Source organism: Lathyrus oleraceus, chromosome 4 (assembly GCF_024323335.1).
Source record: "Lathyrus oleraceus cultivar Zhongwan6 chromosome 4, CAAS_Psat_ZW6_1.0, whole genome shotgun sequence".
Taxonomy (NCBI): Eukaryota; Viridiplantae; Streptophyta; class Magnoliopsida; order Fabales; family Fabaceae; genus Lathyrus; species Lathyrus oleraceus.
In genome coordinates, this window is record NC_066582.1 from 281,705,679 (window position 1) to 281,722,415 (window position 16,737).

General features: G+C 31.0%; 1 protein-coding gene across 1 annotated transcript; it reads right to left on the reverse strand.

The window, feature by feature from the left end:
• Positions 1-8,309: 8,309 nt before the first annotated feature.
• Positions 8,310-10,694, reverse strand: LOC127075112 (uncharacterized). Its single transcript, XM_051016560.1, has 6 exons — positions 10,545-10,694; positions 10,288-10,461; positions 10,019-10,183; positions 9,156-9,353; positions 8,926-9,026; positions 8,310-8,841 (listed from the first exon to the last, which is right to left on the reverse strand). Exons 1-6 carry the CDS (start codon positions 10,609-10,611, stop codon positions 8,386-8,388), a joined length of 1,161 nt encoding a protein of 386 aa, XP_050872517.1. The 5' UTR covers positions 10,612-10,694; the 3' UTR covers positions 8,310-8,385.
• Positions 10,695-16,737: the final 6,043 nt, after the last annotated feature.

A 16,737-nucleotide genomic window follows, 5' to 3' on the forward strand; every position in this document is an offset into this window, starting at 1 on the left:
CTTTTTTTCTTTTTGATCAATGAGTTGAAGGTTGATAAGTTAGCATTGATTAGAGGAATTTAACCTTCCTTGATTCAAATCTAATTCATCTTGATCAATTGATCAAGTGAATGACTTTGCAATAAGGATAGGTTGTCTTTTAAATCATGCATAAGGCTTAAACCAATACAAGATCAATTCTCTTCTCCTTTTTTTGGCATGGCAAGTTGTTGGGACTTGGTTCACTAATCAAGACTCCTAACTTGTGTTTGTTGCCTACATTATTATTGACCGGCCTCAGATAGTTGTGACTTCTACATAAGTCCAATTACGATTGCTTAACATAACGCTAAATTTGCCTTATGGCTCACTAATTACTAATACTAACTATTGACAATTAACATTTACTTCATGCAATTTACTTTAATGCAATTTACTATTCTTGCACATATTATTCATTTGATTTTCTCTTTGCTCATTTGAGCACATGTTTATGTTAATGTCATTTGCCTTTTGCCTTTTGCTCACTTGAGCACATAATTGTGTATATATTATTGTGCTTGTGTTTTGCTTTGTTTGTTGTGGACCAAAGTGCAAAGAAATGGACTTAGTTTCTAGGACTTCCCCTATGCAAAGAAATGGAGAATTGGACTTAGATTCTAGGACTTTCCTTATGCAAAATTGGAGTAAAAGGATCTTAATGATAAAGATGGATTGGAAGGACCATATTCTAAACTTCCTCTTGTCCATTCTTTGATTGTTTATAGAACTTTTTGATGTGTGTTTTCTTGTGCTAGGGGATTCCAACCTTGAGTAACTTTGAGGAACTATTACCATGAACATCCAAAGAGAAAGATACAAAAGCCATTGAAGGATTCCTAGAAGCATGACCTGTGTGTTGATTGCTTGAAATATTTGCTTGTGATTGCTTATTCCAAAGGATGGGAGCTACTTGGATCATCAATATGATCTCAAGAGAGGAACTCCTAGTGTGGTTCATTTTCTTATCCCTTTACCCTTTTTATTTCATTTAGGACTTAGCCCTTCTTCTTCTTCTCTCCACTCTAACCCAAGTCAAAACTTTTTGTGCAAACATTACCATTTGTTTTCAACATTAGAAACCTAAGCCTTATGCTTTTGATTTTCAAACCTTCTCTTCATAATACTTATTTTGAATTGAACCTTTTAATCCACTTTGACCATTTTTTGTATATACTTCTAATTGGTAAATATAACCCATTCAAATTTCTTTTGTGGTTTCAATGGCCACTTCTTAATCAAATTTTTTCATAACCTTTAGCTATTAGGTTTTAGTTATCTTTGTGGTAGATGTAATACTCATCTTCGTCCTTAGTGATGGACAATGAGTCTTCCATGCTTATTATAGGGTTAACCCCTCACTAGCATGTTGAAGTTATCCTCACATGGTGGACTTGTGGTTTTAGGTTGAGTTTTCTCCCTTTGATAACAAAAGACCTTAAGACTTTTGGACCAATCAATCCACTCATTCATTTTGAGATTTTTACCCCGAACTACGAGGTTTTGATCCTAATCTTTTTTATAAGATGGTACGTAGGCAATGGGTTTATCCATCCAAACACAAAATGTAAATAAACTTGTATATTCTTTTCTCATCTCTTCAATCATGTTTGCACAAACAAAATTTTCACAAGACAACAACCTTCACAAGTATGAAAAGGGCTCCCTAGGAGTACCTAGGATGTTTTGGGCGCCTAACACCTTCCCATTGCATAACCAACCCCCTTACCCAGATCTCTGTTTCTTTTACTAGTTTTTGTTAAAACTTTTAGGTTTTTGTTCGCTTTCTAACCATTCCTTTGGATAAATAGAAGTGCGGTGGCGACTCGATTTGTATGGTTTACCTTGGATTTAGTCAATATCTCTAATGGTAACGAATACCCCGCTACAGTCAGAACCTTGTTTCTCCCTGGTATCGTCCAGAACATCCACATATCTCTGGTCCATCCGAAAGTTTCTCTATTATCTGGTTCGTCCGGTAATTTTTCCATACATCTTATCCATTCGAAATTTTACCATCATATTTGGTCCGTCCGGAACTTCTTCAATTACCTTTGGTCTGTCCAAAAACTTTTTCATTTATCTTTGGTCCGTCTATACCTTCTCTGTAACCTCTGGTCCATCCCAAACCCTTTTTAGTATCTGGTTCGTCTGAAATTCTTCTACTATATCATGTTCATCCGTAAATTTTCAATTAAATCTGATCTGTCCGAAATTTCTCCATTATATCTAGTCCATCTAGAAATTTCTCCAACATCTGGTCCATCCAAAAATTTCTCCACTATATCTGGTTGGTCCAGAACTTTGTCATAATATCTGGTTTGTCCACCACGAATGTGCGAAGACTTCGTATTTCACACTCTCGGGTCTAAGGATAATTAAATAGGGGCAGTTATCATACCCCAATTTTGTCCGGAATTTTTTACCACTATATGGGTTTTAGTTGCTTTTAATTTTGATAAATGAGATAGCTTAGTTGGTAGTGTGTGAGAATGACAAGCGTAAAGTCCATGATTCGAATCATACTAAGGACTTGTTTTTGTGTTTTAGACTTTTGTTCATTTTTCCATTATCCTTTTTTATTTCTATTTTATCTTCTTTTTTTCATTTTTTTTATCAGTTTTATTATTATTAAAAAAAAACAAAAATGTATTATTATTATTGTTATTTAACCTTTGTTTTTTTGTATATGATGTAATATTTCTAATAATAACGATTTTCCTTTTTTTTAAATAATGCATATTTTATTTTCAAGACAGTCTCAAGATAACATCAGACCGGAAAATCTAAATTGGAAATTATGTTAATTGTCATGTGGTTTTATTTTCTTTCTTTTTGAGTTGACCCTAGGGAGTTATAAAAGACAAATTTCTTTTCACACAGAGGGGGGACACTGTAAAATTCTCATTCACACAGTGAATAATTCATGGCCACTACACAATACTTATGTTCTCTCATACACTAAGTTACACTAGCCGCATTATTACTCCATATCACAAACCAAACACCAACAAATTGAAACCTTGTCATTTTTCCATACACACATACACATCTATGTTTATATAACCTTTCACTCCAAACTTACCCCAACCACATCCATCATCACTAATCAAAACCATCACACAACACCCTCAAACACTATATTCATGTAAAGTTGAAAACACTAATATCATAACTTGTTTTCCAACAACATCACCATAGAAAATTCAATAACCGTACATTACAAAGGAAAAATTGCCAAATTGAAAACAAAATAGAAGTGGAGAGAAACCGCGGTTACTGCGAAACCATCATCAGAAACTTGACGAAAACCGTGAACCTAACCGCCTACGACCAACACAACACCAACCACCCTCTCCGACTGAAATCTCAATCGAACACACCTTCAATACCGCGTGGAACACCAACAGCGGTGGTCGACCTCTCTCTGAGCAACGACGCCGATCCGACTCCATCACTCTTCATCGTATTCCTTCGGTCAATTCCCCTATTCTGATCGATTTTGTTCACTTATTTTTGCGGTGTTGTGTTTGAATTGCATATGTATTTAACTTGCAATGAATTTGAGAGAGGGGAGAAAAGGATGTTTGTCTTTCTTAAATTTAAGTTGGAAATAAGAGGAGGAGAAAGAGAGTCTGAACAAGGGGAGTTCATATATGAGTACATTACTTCTGATGCTTATGATTTTTCTTTATTTTTTCTTTTGTATCAAATGCCACATGTCGATCCGGGAGAGGCTACAAAAATAAACCAAGTGAAGCCTTGGTTTTTTTCTTTGAAAAAGTAAAGACAAATTTTTTCTTTAAACCAAGTGAAGCCTTATTTTAGTTGATCATTTTGTCTAATTTACCCTTTAGTTTAATTTTTTTTAGGATTTCTAGTCATCTCTGGAATTAAAGTTCTCAAACCAATTTTAATTTTAGTTGTTTAATTGTTATTTCTCGAATTGATCCTTTTTATTAGTTAATCTCTAGTTTTTGCCAATTGATTCACTTTTTCTGTTTATAAGAAAAATACAAATAAGAAAATACAACAAAAATATTTATTTTTACGCTTAGGTCAAAAATATCATATTTTATTTAATCAAAATAATAAAAAATAATAACGACTTTCTCTTCACACCCTAAAATTCACGTCACCCATCAAATCAATTTCTTCTCTTGCCCCTTGCAACAAATTAATTTCTTTTTCTCCGTGCAATAAAACTCTTTTTCACAAACTAAACTCAATCAACCAACAAAATATTGAACTACATAGATTCTGACATTCTTACCATTCAATGAGAATATGTAGGCATAAGGTTGTGAAACCCTGACGAGTCCCCTAATTTAAAACTAACTCTTCTCTCATTTTATCCTTTTGTACATACCCCTCTCTATCTAAGTAATTAAAATCAAGTTGAAATAATTAACATACAAACATTCCCTTAGACAAACACACTAAACCTTGGACTAGATAAGGTTCTCGTTGAGTACAATGGGTGTGGGGGGTGTCTGACACCTTCCCCTCACTTAACTGACTCCCAAACCCATATTCGGTTAAGATGACCTTCTTATCGTTTTTCCTTTAGGGTTTTATCATTATTTTCCATATTTCTTATGAATTAATAAATATGGTGGAGACCCTATGATTTTTTTAGTCGAAAGATATTCATATTCAATTACCCTATCACTATGAAGTCTTTTAATTTTCTTACTAAATTGGTTTCAATGTCATTCACATGAATCTTAAACATATAAATTTTACAAAAAATATCATTCTCAGTGATGGTGTACAAATCTATCCCAATAGACTGGCTAAACCTTTCCTTATTCGGAAGAAACCCAGAAATAATATTTTTTCTAATCTCATGAGTATGGATGACATCCTTCAAGATTAAAGTATTTTCAAAGGTGGACTTCATCTCCATTCACCAATTTTGGCAAAAGTTGTCGGTGCGGGAAACTCTCAACAACACTTTTTATTTTCGATATTCGTGTATGCTTTAAATATTGCACGATCATACATACATGATGAGAGGAGTCAATGTCTATCCACCAACCATGTTGATTTTAATGATAATTGAAATAAATTAGCCATTGGTCAGGTTAACATGTGTATCAGGTGTAGTACGAGGTTTATGCCTGATCTTACATTTCTTAGTCATATGACATGGTTTTCCATAATTGAAGAAAGAGAAAACATCAATGCCATTTCTTTGGTTTGGTGGTTGTTGCCTATTAATTAGAGTAATTTGGACCCTTTAAGGGTTCTCATTCTTAATCCAGTTCACAATATTGTGATTCAAATTCTTTAATGGTTTGCCAAATGACTTCAAAACTGCACCAAATTTTTTTTGTTGTTTGAACAACCAAGTTTTTTGTTTTTGATCTTGTCTTTGAAATTCTTCTTCAATTTGTAGGTGAATAATCAAACTCTCAATTAAATATTCATTTGTTTTGTGGTGAAGCAAAGTTTTTAAATTCTTTCAAATTATGGGGAAATTTGTCAATCATAAAAGCAATTTGAAATTGTTCATCTAAGGACATATCTTCAATGATGATCTCATTAACAATCTTGTGATGTTCGTGACAATAAGTCTCCACTAACCTTTCATCTACCATCCGATACTTCAAGTAACGACTAACAACATATGTCATTGCTCCTGCCTCTTCGATATCATACTTCTTTTATAAAGCTTTTCAAATCTATTTTGCAGTATCACAATTATTGTAATAATCATACATATCATTTGTGAGTCAATTCAGAATCTGATTTTGTATAGATAATCATTATCTTTCCATAAGGTGATTTCTTTCCTCGGCTATAAATCATTATCTTTCCATAAGGCAATTTCTTTCCTCAGCTATAAATCATTTTCTTTAATTTGAGTAACAAAATCAATTTCATCAGAATTGATTGTTCCATCTGAGTCCAATGATTCCTTGTCGTTAGTTTGTTCGGTTGATCCAGAAGGAGAAAAAGGAATTTCATCAATCAAACATTGGCAATCTTTTTAAAGTTAAGAAAAAACGCATTTTTAGTTAGAAATGTTAGAAGTAACTTCCCTCAAACTTGAGCGGATTGTCAGAGACAACGACAAAAATACCAATAATTTATTTGATAGTCATGGCAATTTGAAAACATTTTTAAATTATTGTTTCATAATTTTTGAAAACTGTCACTGAAGAAATTACTAGATCGAATCTCAGACTAGGTCGCTCTCTTTAAGATATTTCGCGATACTACACAAAATTGAGCAAAGCAAGTAATCAATCACGACGTCTCAAGGATAAAACAAATCAATTATATATTGTACGATTACTACTTACATGGTAGATAATGGTAGTACAAAGACTACTCGAATATGATATAAATATCACTTGTAGTATCTTGTATAAAGATCAATCGTAATAATTTCTCAAACAATGAAAAATTAAAATAATTCTCTAAATGATCGTTTGCCACTCAAAATAATTTCTCAAATAAGGAGAAATTCAAATAATTCATCAAAGATAATCCAAAAAAAAATACTTGATATTTTTTCAAACAATGAAAAATTCAAACAGTTGTCCAAAAACATTTAAAAAAATACTTTAAAAAATTTAACGAATAGAAAGAAATGTTAAATTGGTTAGTTTTGACAATTTGACACAACTAAATTATCTAATTCAGTCATCACTTAAACTTACTTGGATACAAATTTTACAAATTAAAGAAAACGACAATTTATTAATTAAAAAATAAATAAATTTAAATACATTTTTGGTCGTTTTGTTTTAAAATTTTGATCTCCTATTTTAAAAAATAAATTTGTCCCTCAATTTTGTTTCTATTCGAATTTTGTTGGTCCCTCCATTTTTTAACACGTGGTAGTGATGATTAGAATAAATAAAATATTTCAATTATGTGGTAATGATTATTAGATAATTTATTAATCAATTTTAAAAAAATTAATAATTTTAATTAAGCTTTTTATTTAAAAATAATTAATACGATTTTTTAAAATAAATTCTCTGGCCAGAGGCCCATAACTTTGCAATATTTCTCCAATCCATAAGTTGACACTAAGGCAAGTTAAGTATACCATATAAACACTTAAACTAAGTTTAGTCAAAACAATCTGGGACTTGCATTATGTTGAGTTAATGTATGATTTAAAACTATAAGGGTGTGATGGTTGTTTAAGTAAACCTCGGCCAGGCATGTCAACGAGTCGGGATGACGATGAGTTTTACGTTTTTCAAATCCAATCCTAAGTTTCAATTAAATATCGGTTTCTTGCTCTAAACTCGAACTCAATCGAGGATAAATTATTGAATCTAGAATCCACCCTCAAACGGGTTCGGGTATTTCTACCTGTCTCATCCCCACGTCAAAATTAATTTTTTAAAATGAAATAATTCATTCCTATACACACAATATATCTCAAACTCTATAAACATTAAAAATAATAAATTAAAAATAATCTTGAAAATTTTGAGATATATTTCAAATAATAAAATTCAAATCAAATATCAATATATTAATCAAACAGCAATATATTAATCAAACAATTAATATTCAAAATCAAAATTATCATAATAAAATATTCTAAATTATCAACGTGACATATTCTGGATGAATGTTAGTGTCCTATTACCTGTCTCATACTCATATTCTAAATTAGGAAAAATCCAAATTCAAACTTAAATCTAATTAAATTGAATTTTCTGCATCAAACTCCGGTATGTTCGAACAAATATCGCAAGAAAAATGAGTGTGTTTTCCCCTATTAATAATTCATTTTCCATCAAGACAACTTATTTTATAGCTGTGTAGAGATGTTATATAAATTTGAATTTTCACCTTTATTCACCCTTAAAAAATAAATTCTAAAATCAAACTACTTAAAAGAAAATTATTATTTATGACGAACATTTTGAAACCCTCTAAATTTTGTTGGATAGCGAACAATATTAGTCAATGGCATATCACATTTTTTTATTTCATTTTCGCTAAAATTCACACAAAATTTCTTACCATTATTTAATATTAAAATAAATTGTAACAAATGACGTCTAATGAACTTTTGAATTCGTCCTTCAGTACTATATTTTTAAATGCTTTTTTCAAAAAATTACTTATTTTTTAAATTAATTAAATAGATGATATATCTGATACATTAGTTGTTAACTGAATCTAAAAAATTAGATTTTATTACTTAAAAAACAGAATTTTTATATTGCTGGTCCTTTTTAAATTTTAACAAAAAAAACTGATTTTCTTTTACTCATAATGAAACTATTCTATGGTTGCTATCTAAATCAAAATAAGAAAAATGTGCATGTGAATTACTGTGTCAATATTAGCAAAATATTTACATAACACTTTAGCATCATACAAAACTCATCTCCTCTTCACAACACCCAAATTAGCCACAGATGATTCTTGATGAAGAATGTTACTACTATCTTTAGTTCTCATGCTGCCTCTGGTATCCTTTCCTTGGTTTAAGGTTTTCTTGGTTGAATCCATAACATCTTCATCAAAACTCATCAAATCCTTCATTTGGTCAAAATACTTACTTGACTTCGATATTTCACCACTATTGCAAGCATCTAAATCTAGCAAAGACACTGACTCGAGATGTGGCCGCCTCGGAAAAACAAAGTCGATATTAAACACTAGAACAAGAAGAGAAAGACTCAATCTCCAAAGTCTCATTGCAACCGCAAATACAGATGAGCAATCGCAGCTAGCAACTGCGCTTCTTATGCCGGAGTAGAGTGTCGGTAGTAGCTTCCCCAAACTGATTTGGCAATGCTTCCATGTCACGGTGAAATGGTAACGGCTGGTGCATTCCTGTCTACATAGTTCGGTTAGATTTGGTGTAAGTAAAAAAACTTTGCCGCGTAAAAAACTTGCAAGAAATCAAGAGGAACTTACATGAGGAGGGAAAATATAGGGGCGGACCACAATGCCAACTATTAAGCCGAGTAAACATGATAGTCCTAACCCTAGAGTCCAAGTCATAACTGCACCAAGCCCTGATTTGTGCAGAAAAAATTGATTTACAATTGCTTTAACCTAAGAAGAATAGTAACTAGAAAACATAAAGTGTGTAAAGGAAAAGGAAAAGTTCATATTATAATATGCGGCAAATACTAAATTCTCACCAGATTTAGATCCAATAGTACAATCCTCCTCCTTCAAATTAACCTGATGGACCAACTGGTGCATATGATCCGACACTAATAGAGCGCACATGGCCGGAATGGAAGTTAGCTCAAAATCATTTGAAAATGACGCATTTTGTGCTGGTCCATCCTTGATGTTTGATTTTTCTGAAGACCCTCCAGCAATTGTGGTGACACCTAGTCAGAAATCAAAATAGACAACATTCAATATCGAGCTTCAGACTAATTGAATGATTATGTAAATTAGTCTGCGAAACTGTAAGCATCAATCAAAATAGTCTACACCCTCCCCGAACACTATTATATGCCAAAGTTCCTATTTTAAATTCATTGAAAAACAATGTATCTGTTTTATATATAGTTGTTTGAATAGTAACATTTCTGCGAATTGGGAAATACATTTCTGAAATTGTAAAATGTCATTCAAAATCTCTATTAGCTTTTGTCGTTGGAGGCTATAACATGGCACATTAACTCCATAGGCTGATTTAACACTCTATAACACCAACATCTATGAAAAAGGTGTGTCAGTGTCACTTTTCGAATCGAAACTGACCGAAACTGACACCGACCCTTGTGATTATGTTTAATTTATTCATTTTTTCTAAATTATTACGAGTGTCGACGTGACGTGGCGTGGCAGTGTTGTGTTTCCGGTATATGTGCTTCATAGATATGACATCAACATTAGTTCACTAGACAGATCTTTCTATGAATTTAGGTCATGCGATTTCCATTACAAAGCAATTTCATGAAGATAAAAACTGAAAATTTAGATGCAAAAACAAAGCAACAGAAACAAGATAGAACCAAGCCATTCCAAAGTTTATCTACAAACATACCATTGGTACTGATTTTCCTTATGACCTTGTTAACCCTATCAGCAACATACACATTCCCCCTAATATCAACAGCAAAGCTTCTAGGTTTATCAAACCTTGCTGAACCCACATCACCATCATCATACCCAGGCAACCCATTTCCAGAAAACCTCTTGAAAACACTCTCTGCAACAGAAAAAAAAAACAATTAAAAATAGAAATGAACCAAAACCCTAAAAAAAATCAAAACTTTAGCACACCCCAATACACAAAAAAGCAAAAGAATGAACCTTGGGAAATGGGTAACTGGACGGTGTAGAAAGTACTGTTTGAGGAGTCAAGAACGATGAGATCGGAGGAATGGGGTCGTTGGAGAACGGAAAAGGGGTTTATGTGAAGCTTGTGACCGTCGAGAACGGTGGTGACGGAGTAACCGTCCTCGGAAATGACGTGGTTTGCTTGAACTGAAAATTGAAATTGAAAAATGAGATTAAAAATGAAGAAAAAAATAATATAGAGAAAGAAAGAGTGATTTAGGAAGAATTACCGTGGAGAGAGAATAGGGTGAAAATGAGGTAGAGATGGAGTGTAAGGAAGGTGGACGGAGAAGGCATGTTTCTCACTTTGATGAAGAGTGAGCACTGTTGTTTGTTCCACTCTTCAATGATGGAGGAATGAGGATTACTTTATATATTTTTGTTGAATAGTACTATTATTACTTATTGATTTAAATATTTTTTCTTCCCTATATAACTCATAATTTAATTTTAACTTTTATAAAAAAAAATATTTGAATAAGTGTTTTAAAAGCTGAAATAGACCTATCTCTCGAATCAATTATTCAATTTAATTCAGTTTAGTAATGTGGTTCGACCAATGAATCAGTGACTCAATGCCTTTATTGATTTGATGATCGATTCAATTTTTAAAATATTATTTTGAATAATTATTCTCTTAAAGTTTTTCCCCTACAATTTTGATCTTTGGTATTTACTTCGTTTAACGGAAGCTGGCGTGACAATGTCAACATCACACTTCATTATAAAATATATGTTAGATTGTGGGGAGCAGAAGAGCATAATGACCGCATCATCTTTCTATTTTATAATGAAAGAAATGTGCATTGCATCTTAAGTCATTCGAATGAGCAACATTACAAGCATAAACCGACAAAATGCTCCATGTGTCATAAAAAAAATGCTTAATATACCTCACTTAAAAAAGAATCTCAAGATATCTTACTTTTTCAACAAATTTATTGCTTGAGGGTATACTATGTGGCATTTTAAAGAAGACACTCGACCATCCATTGGACGAGGCCCTTTTCCTTTCTTTCTTTCATTTTAAAATCATTTCGCGAGGTTGTTTTACGGGGATTTTAAATTGATATAGTTAAAAAAAGCTTTAAATGGTAGAGGTTTTTAAAATATTTTAAGGGGGTTATTCACCTCCTCAACGTAATGTACATGTTAAAAATTATATGTATTATAGCAGTTTAAAACTCATGCTAAATAACCCCCATAAAATGACTTAAAAATGGAAAGAAAAAAAAAGGAAAAAGATATTTTCCAATGGATGGTCAAGGATCTTCTTTAAAATGCCGTACCCTTTGTCAATAAATGGTTAGGGTGTTGAAAAAGTGGGATACCTTAGGAATTTTTTTTAAGTAGAGTCTATTGTTTTTTTTCCAATATTAGGACACTTGAAGCATTTTACCTGCATAAATCACTAGTGATAAAAAGTCAAAAGGGACACTCTAATGCTAAGTTATATTTATGAAAGATAAGAAAACTTTCATTTCATGTCTTTTTCTCTAATAAGACTTGTGCTCTTTATCTCTCTGACCCATCTTATGCCTCATTTGATTTAAAATTTCTCTTATCTTTGTCTTACTCTAGATTTTATATCATTTACTATCACTGTTTTCCTTTCAAAATCATCACAAACAAATAAAAGTACAATTTTTTCAAGACAGTTAAAAAGCGGGTTTGGTTTGGAAATCTTGAACCAAATTTGTTTCATGAGAGTTTTTTTGAGGTTAAGTTCACTTCACATTGTTTATGTCTACCTCCCCTTCTCTTTATTCACCTTAAATTTCAAACATTCACTTGTTTCTACCATATAAACTAACAAAATATTTTATTTTTCGGCATACAGGTTTTCTCTTGAATTGGTTTTTTTCTTTCATGTTTTTTTGGGTCAAAGTTCTAAAATTTTCTTGTCTATGTATTGATTGTTGTCTTTCATTTCTTTTTTGTTCTGGTTTGTCTACGAGAGCTTAGCCTCTTTCTTTTTGAGCTAAACTTTATTGTTTTTGTTTCAACAATGGGGTTACTAAGATGTTCCTGGTTGACACTATTTTTATATTGTGTCTTGTCCTCCTTACTTTGTTTATCTTTGAGTCTTGATAATAGATCTCAATATTTTGATCCTAGTGATTTATTAGCTTTGAAAGAGTTTGCAGGAAACCTTACAAATGGTCCCATTATAAAATTATGGTCCAATGATAGTGTTTGTTGCAAATGGATTGGAATTGTATGTAGTGACAATAATGGAGAATTTGTTAATAGAGTGACGAAATTGATCCTTTCTGAAATGAGTCTTAATATAATAATTTTATCTTCTTTATCAAAACTAGATTATCACACGTGTTGAACCTTTCATTCAATCATCTAGAGAGTCAATTACCTCAAGATTTATCAAAGTTGTAGTATTAAAAGTTTTTTTATTTGAGCTATAACATGTTGTCATGACTTGTTCCTAAGTCACTTTATGACTTGTCTCCCATTGAAATGTTGAATATTTCAAGTAATTCACTTTTTGAAGACTTCTTCTTATTCTACTATGTTGAATTTACACATCTTTTTGCTCTAAATATGAGTAACAATCCATTCACTGATAAATTTAGCTCTTAAATTTTCAATTCTTTAAAGGTTCTTCACACACTTGATTTATATTCAAACTATTTTGATGGTGATTTTGAAGGTTTGAATAAATGCATTTTATATCTCTAAAGGTTACATTTAGATTCCAATTCATTTTTTGGTCATTTACCATATTCATTGTATTCAATATTTGCCTGGGAACAATTATCACTTTCTACTAACAATATTTTTGGCAAGTTAAGAAACGAGATAAGTAAGTTTACTAGTCTAAATTCCATTGTGTTCACATGTGAATTTTAAAATTCCATTAGGTGATTAATTAAGGAGGTTCGTAACCTCCGCAATCTAACGTGTTTTTGTAGTGAAGTATGATGTTGATCTTAAGTAATGTGACATTGCCATGACGACATCTTTGCCACGCTGCCACAGCTACGCATACGCCTAGTCACTAAAAAATTTTCATGTGGCTTGTCACATCAGCTTCCGTTAGAGAAAGTAGACAGTAAAAACCAAAATTGCAGATGAAAAAGTTTAGGAGGACCATTATTCGAAGGAATTTTTTAGAGGGACTCAAATTAAATTATGAGATATTTAGGGGGGACCCCAAACATATTTAACCATACTTTATTTATTTTTGTCAACTAGTATCAAATTAGTAATTTGAGGTATGTTTGTATTGTTGTAATACGATGGAATGAAACCGAATGCAATGAAATAAGGTTATGCTTCATCATTTTGATTGATTAAAAAAGGATGGAATAAAGCGGGGCATGATGGAATGAATTCCATCATATTCCATCATTTTGAATCATTTTTTCTACCCTCTAGTTTGCAGAATGACAAAACTGTTTTATTCCATCATGAAATACTCAAATAATGGAAATCGTAAAACGACTATATGAATGAAACGATTAATAATTTTTCTAATCAACTAGAAGGTTTTTCTCTTTGCTTTAATAGATTGAACCAAATTCTTAATTGATTAGGTAGTGAGTTAACTTTTCTAATTGATTAGAAATACTTCTTAATAAATTTCACACATACCTTGATATGTTTTAGGAAGTTTTGAAAAACCAAAAAAAGTTTGAGAAGACTTTTTGTGTGTGCTTGTGTGATTGCCTTAGTACTTCAAGTCTTATTCTCGACCTTTTATAATTTAATTTGATCACTCTAAGCAATACCATGCGATCTTTCACACTTTTAGTCTTCAAGATCCTCGGTTTGATTCAATGATTGATTTATACTTCAACTAAAATTTTGAACCATCTATCTAATAGGTAAAATTATACCAGATATCCTTTAAGTTATTTTTTTAACATGTTGGTTCTGTAAGTTTTTTTGTAACAACTTGGTCCTTTAGGGTGATTTCTACATCTTTCTTTTCACATTTTAAACATTTAGAAAAGCGTGTTTGTTGTATTTTTGGTTCCACTTCATCATTTTCGTAACACTCAAAATAATTGCATCCCCAATTAGCACATTCACTCTGTTAAAAAAGGATAATGTTGCACACGTTTGTTAACTCAAATGACCAAGTTGTTAAAAAAACTTAAAAGACCAACCAGTTAAAAAAATAACATAAAGGATCTCTGATGTAATTTTACCTAACTAATAAGACTAATATATCGTCTTCTTGATTAGATGACATCATCAAGAATGTCTAAACAATTTATATTAACTTCCCCGTTAACAATTGTCACAAAGAACTATTGAAAAAAGTTATTACCATACAAAATCTGTTTGATTTAAGAAGTTATCATCTTTAAAAGTTGTTTGACATATGTCATCATCAAAACTAATCGACGATTATACACACAAGTATATAAATCCACATCAACTAATTAATTTGTCATACATGTTCCTTCCATTATATTAATCTTATCAAGACTCCCCAAAACAAGTATCATACCTATGTTGTGATCATTCAACACATCTAAAATATATTAAGTGAAAATGGTAAATTTATAATTATCCACACTCTTCACTTTACTGAACAAACAATAAACAATATCAACAATGTGTTAATTTTGGAGTGAAAAATAACTTTTAATTTAATCTAAATTTTCTATTTCACATCTTTTCCACCCTTAAGGCTTAAACATGACCATGTACATGTCTCGTTTGCTCCATTAGCCTTTAATCCTTTTTGTTTTGTTTCCTTTTTTTAACCTTATAACAAAATAAATAAATAAACCATGGCAACATACAACATTTAACTTGTCACCCTTTAGTTGTATCTAACACCCTCACATTTAAAGTATTTTTATTGTTATACCCTTCATGAAATACCATTTTTTTAAAATATATATTTTTTTATTGGAAATTTTGAGTATGTACCGAAAATTTTATAAAGATGCATTCTTTTACGGCGACAAAGGCACAAGTATCGTGAATTTGGAATTTCCGGTATAAAATTATCGAAACTTTTAAAATTTTCCGTAGAGACATGTAATTTTATATTGAAAATTGTGAAATTTCCAATACATACAACTATATTTATCGAAAATTTTGGAATTACCCAATATTTTAAAAACCAGACCAGAGATCGAATCGATGAGACTTCCTGTTTAAGGTTCAATTGGTTCAACCGGTTAAACCTATGGTTGAACCATTTATTAAATAAACTAATAATATGAAACTAAATTTCATAAATATGTCACAAATAATTATATATTTACAACATAATAAAATAAATATTTCAAAAATCCATTATAAACTTAATACAACAATATTGATAATATATATAATAGCATAATATAGTTGTACACTACATTTCAACATTCATTTAAGAATAATTCGTACAAATTAAAGAATTATAATAAAATAACTTAAACTAATTCAAAACAAAATTAAAATAATAAAATATAATAACTAAAATAAAATTTAAAAAATTAAGAATACCTAAATTAAATAAGATGGAATACCAAAAGTAAATAATACAATATACTTAATTAAACAACAAAAATCGAATTCAAATTGAACTATGACAAAAAAGTCATAATTGACAACAACAAACAATATTGACTTGAACGACAAACAATATTGAGCTAGACCGTGTGACTATGTTTGAAAGAGACAACGTGATGATGATGAAATGTGGTTGAAAGAAAAACTATAATGGAGTGACAAAACATAGAAGTTTGTATGGTTGTAAAAAAACACAGAATTCTTTTTTGTGATTGGAGAATGTATATTAAGTTTTGATATTGAAATATTAAACTTTTTAATTTTTATTTTATTTTAAAAAATGCCAATTTGATGCATTTTTTTGAATCAGACAGTTTTACAAAACCGACTCCAATTCTTTGGTTTGAATGGTTTTGGACGGTTCAATCCGATTTTTCGATTTTACTCCGGTTTTGATCCACTAGTGGTTTTGGAAGGTTAATCCAACCAGATTCATCTTCGATTCCCGATCCAATCGGTTAAATCGGTCGGTTCTGTCCGGTTTTTAAAATAATAGAATTACCATAAAATTCCGGAAATTATGGAATTTCCGGTATTGGCCACAGAATTTCAGAAATTATAAAATTTCTGGTATTTGTCAGAGAATTCTGGAAATTGAGAAATTTCCGGTATTCAATTAGTGAGACTTCTTCATTTTTTCCCTACTTCAATAAAAAACCTTTCAATAAAATATATACATATACTAAAAACTGTGCTATATACAAGAATACAAAATAAATTAGGATGACTTCTTAACTTCATTTTCACAGTGTCTAATGCATCATTCATATGGTGATTCCAATACTTTTGCATCTTCAGTACAATACTGTCTCCAACAGTCAATTACGAGAAGTAATGAACAATCAAGTTTCAACTTTACCTGAACTCAATGATTGTTGTTGACAAAAT

Bases quoted from the DNA above. Each gene is read 5' to 3' on its own strand.
- LOC127075112 (XM_051016560.1), bottom strand. From the start codon at position 10,611: ATGCCTTCTCCGTCCACCTTCCTTACACTCCATCTCTACCTCATTTTC. The intron at 9,354-10,018 runs GTATGTTTGTAG...ATTTCTGACTAG, and splicing joins AAGGAAAATCAGTACCAATG to GTGTCACCACAATTGCTGGA. The intron at 8,842-8,925 runs GTAAGTTCCTCT...CTATGTAGACAG, and splicing joins CCTATATTTTCCCTCCTCAT to GAATGCACCAGCCGTTACCA.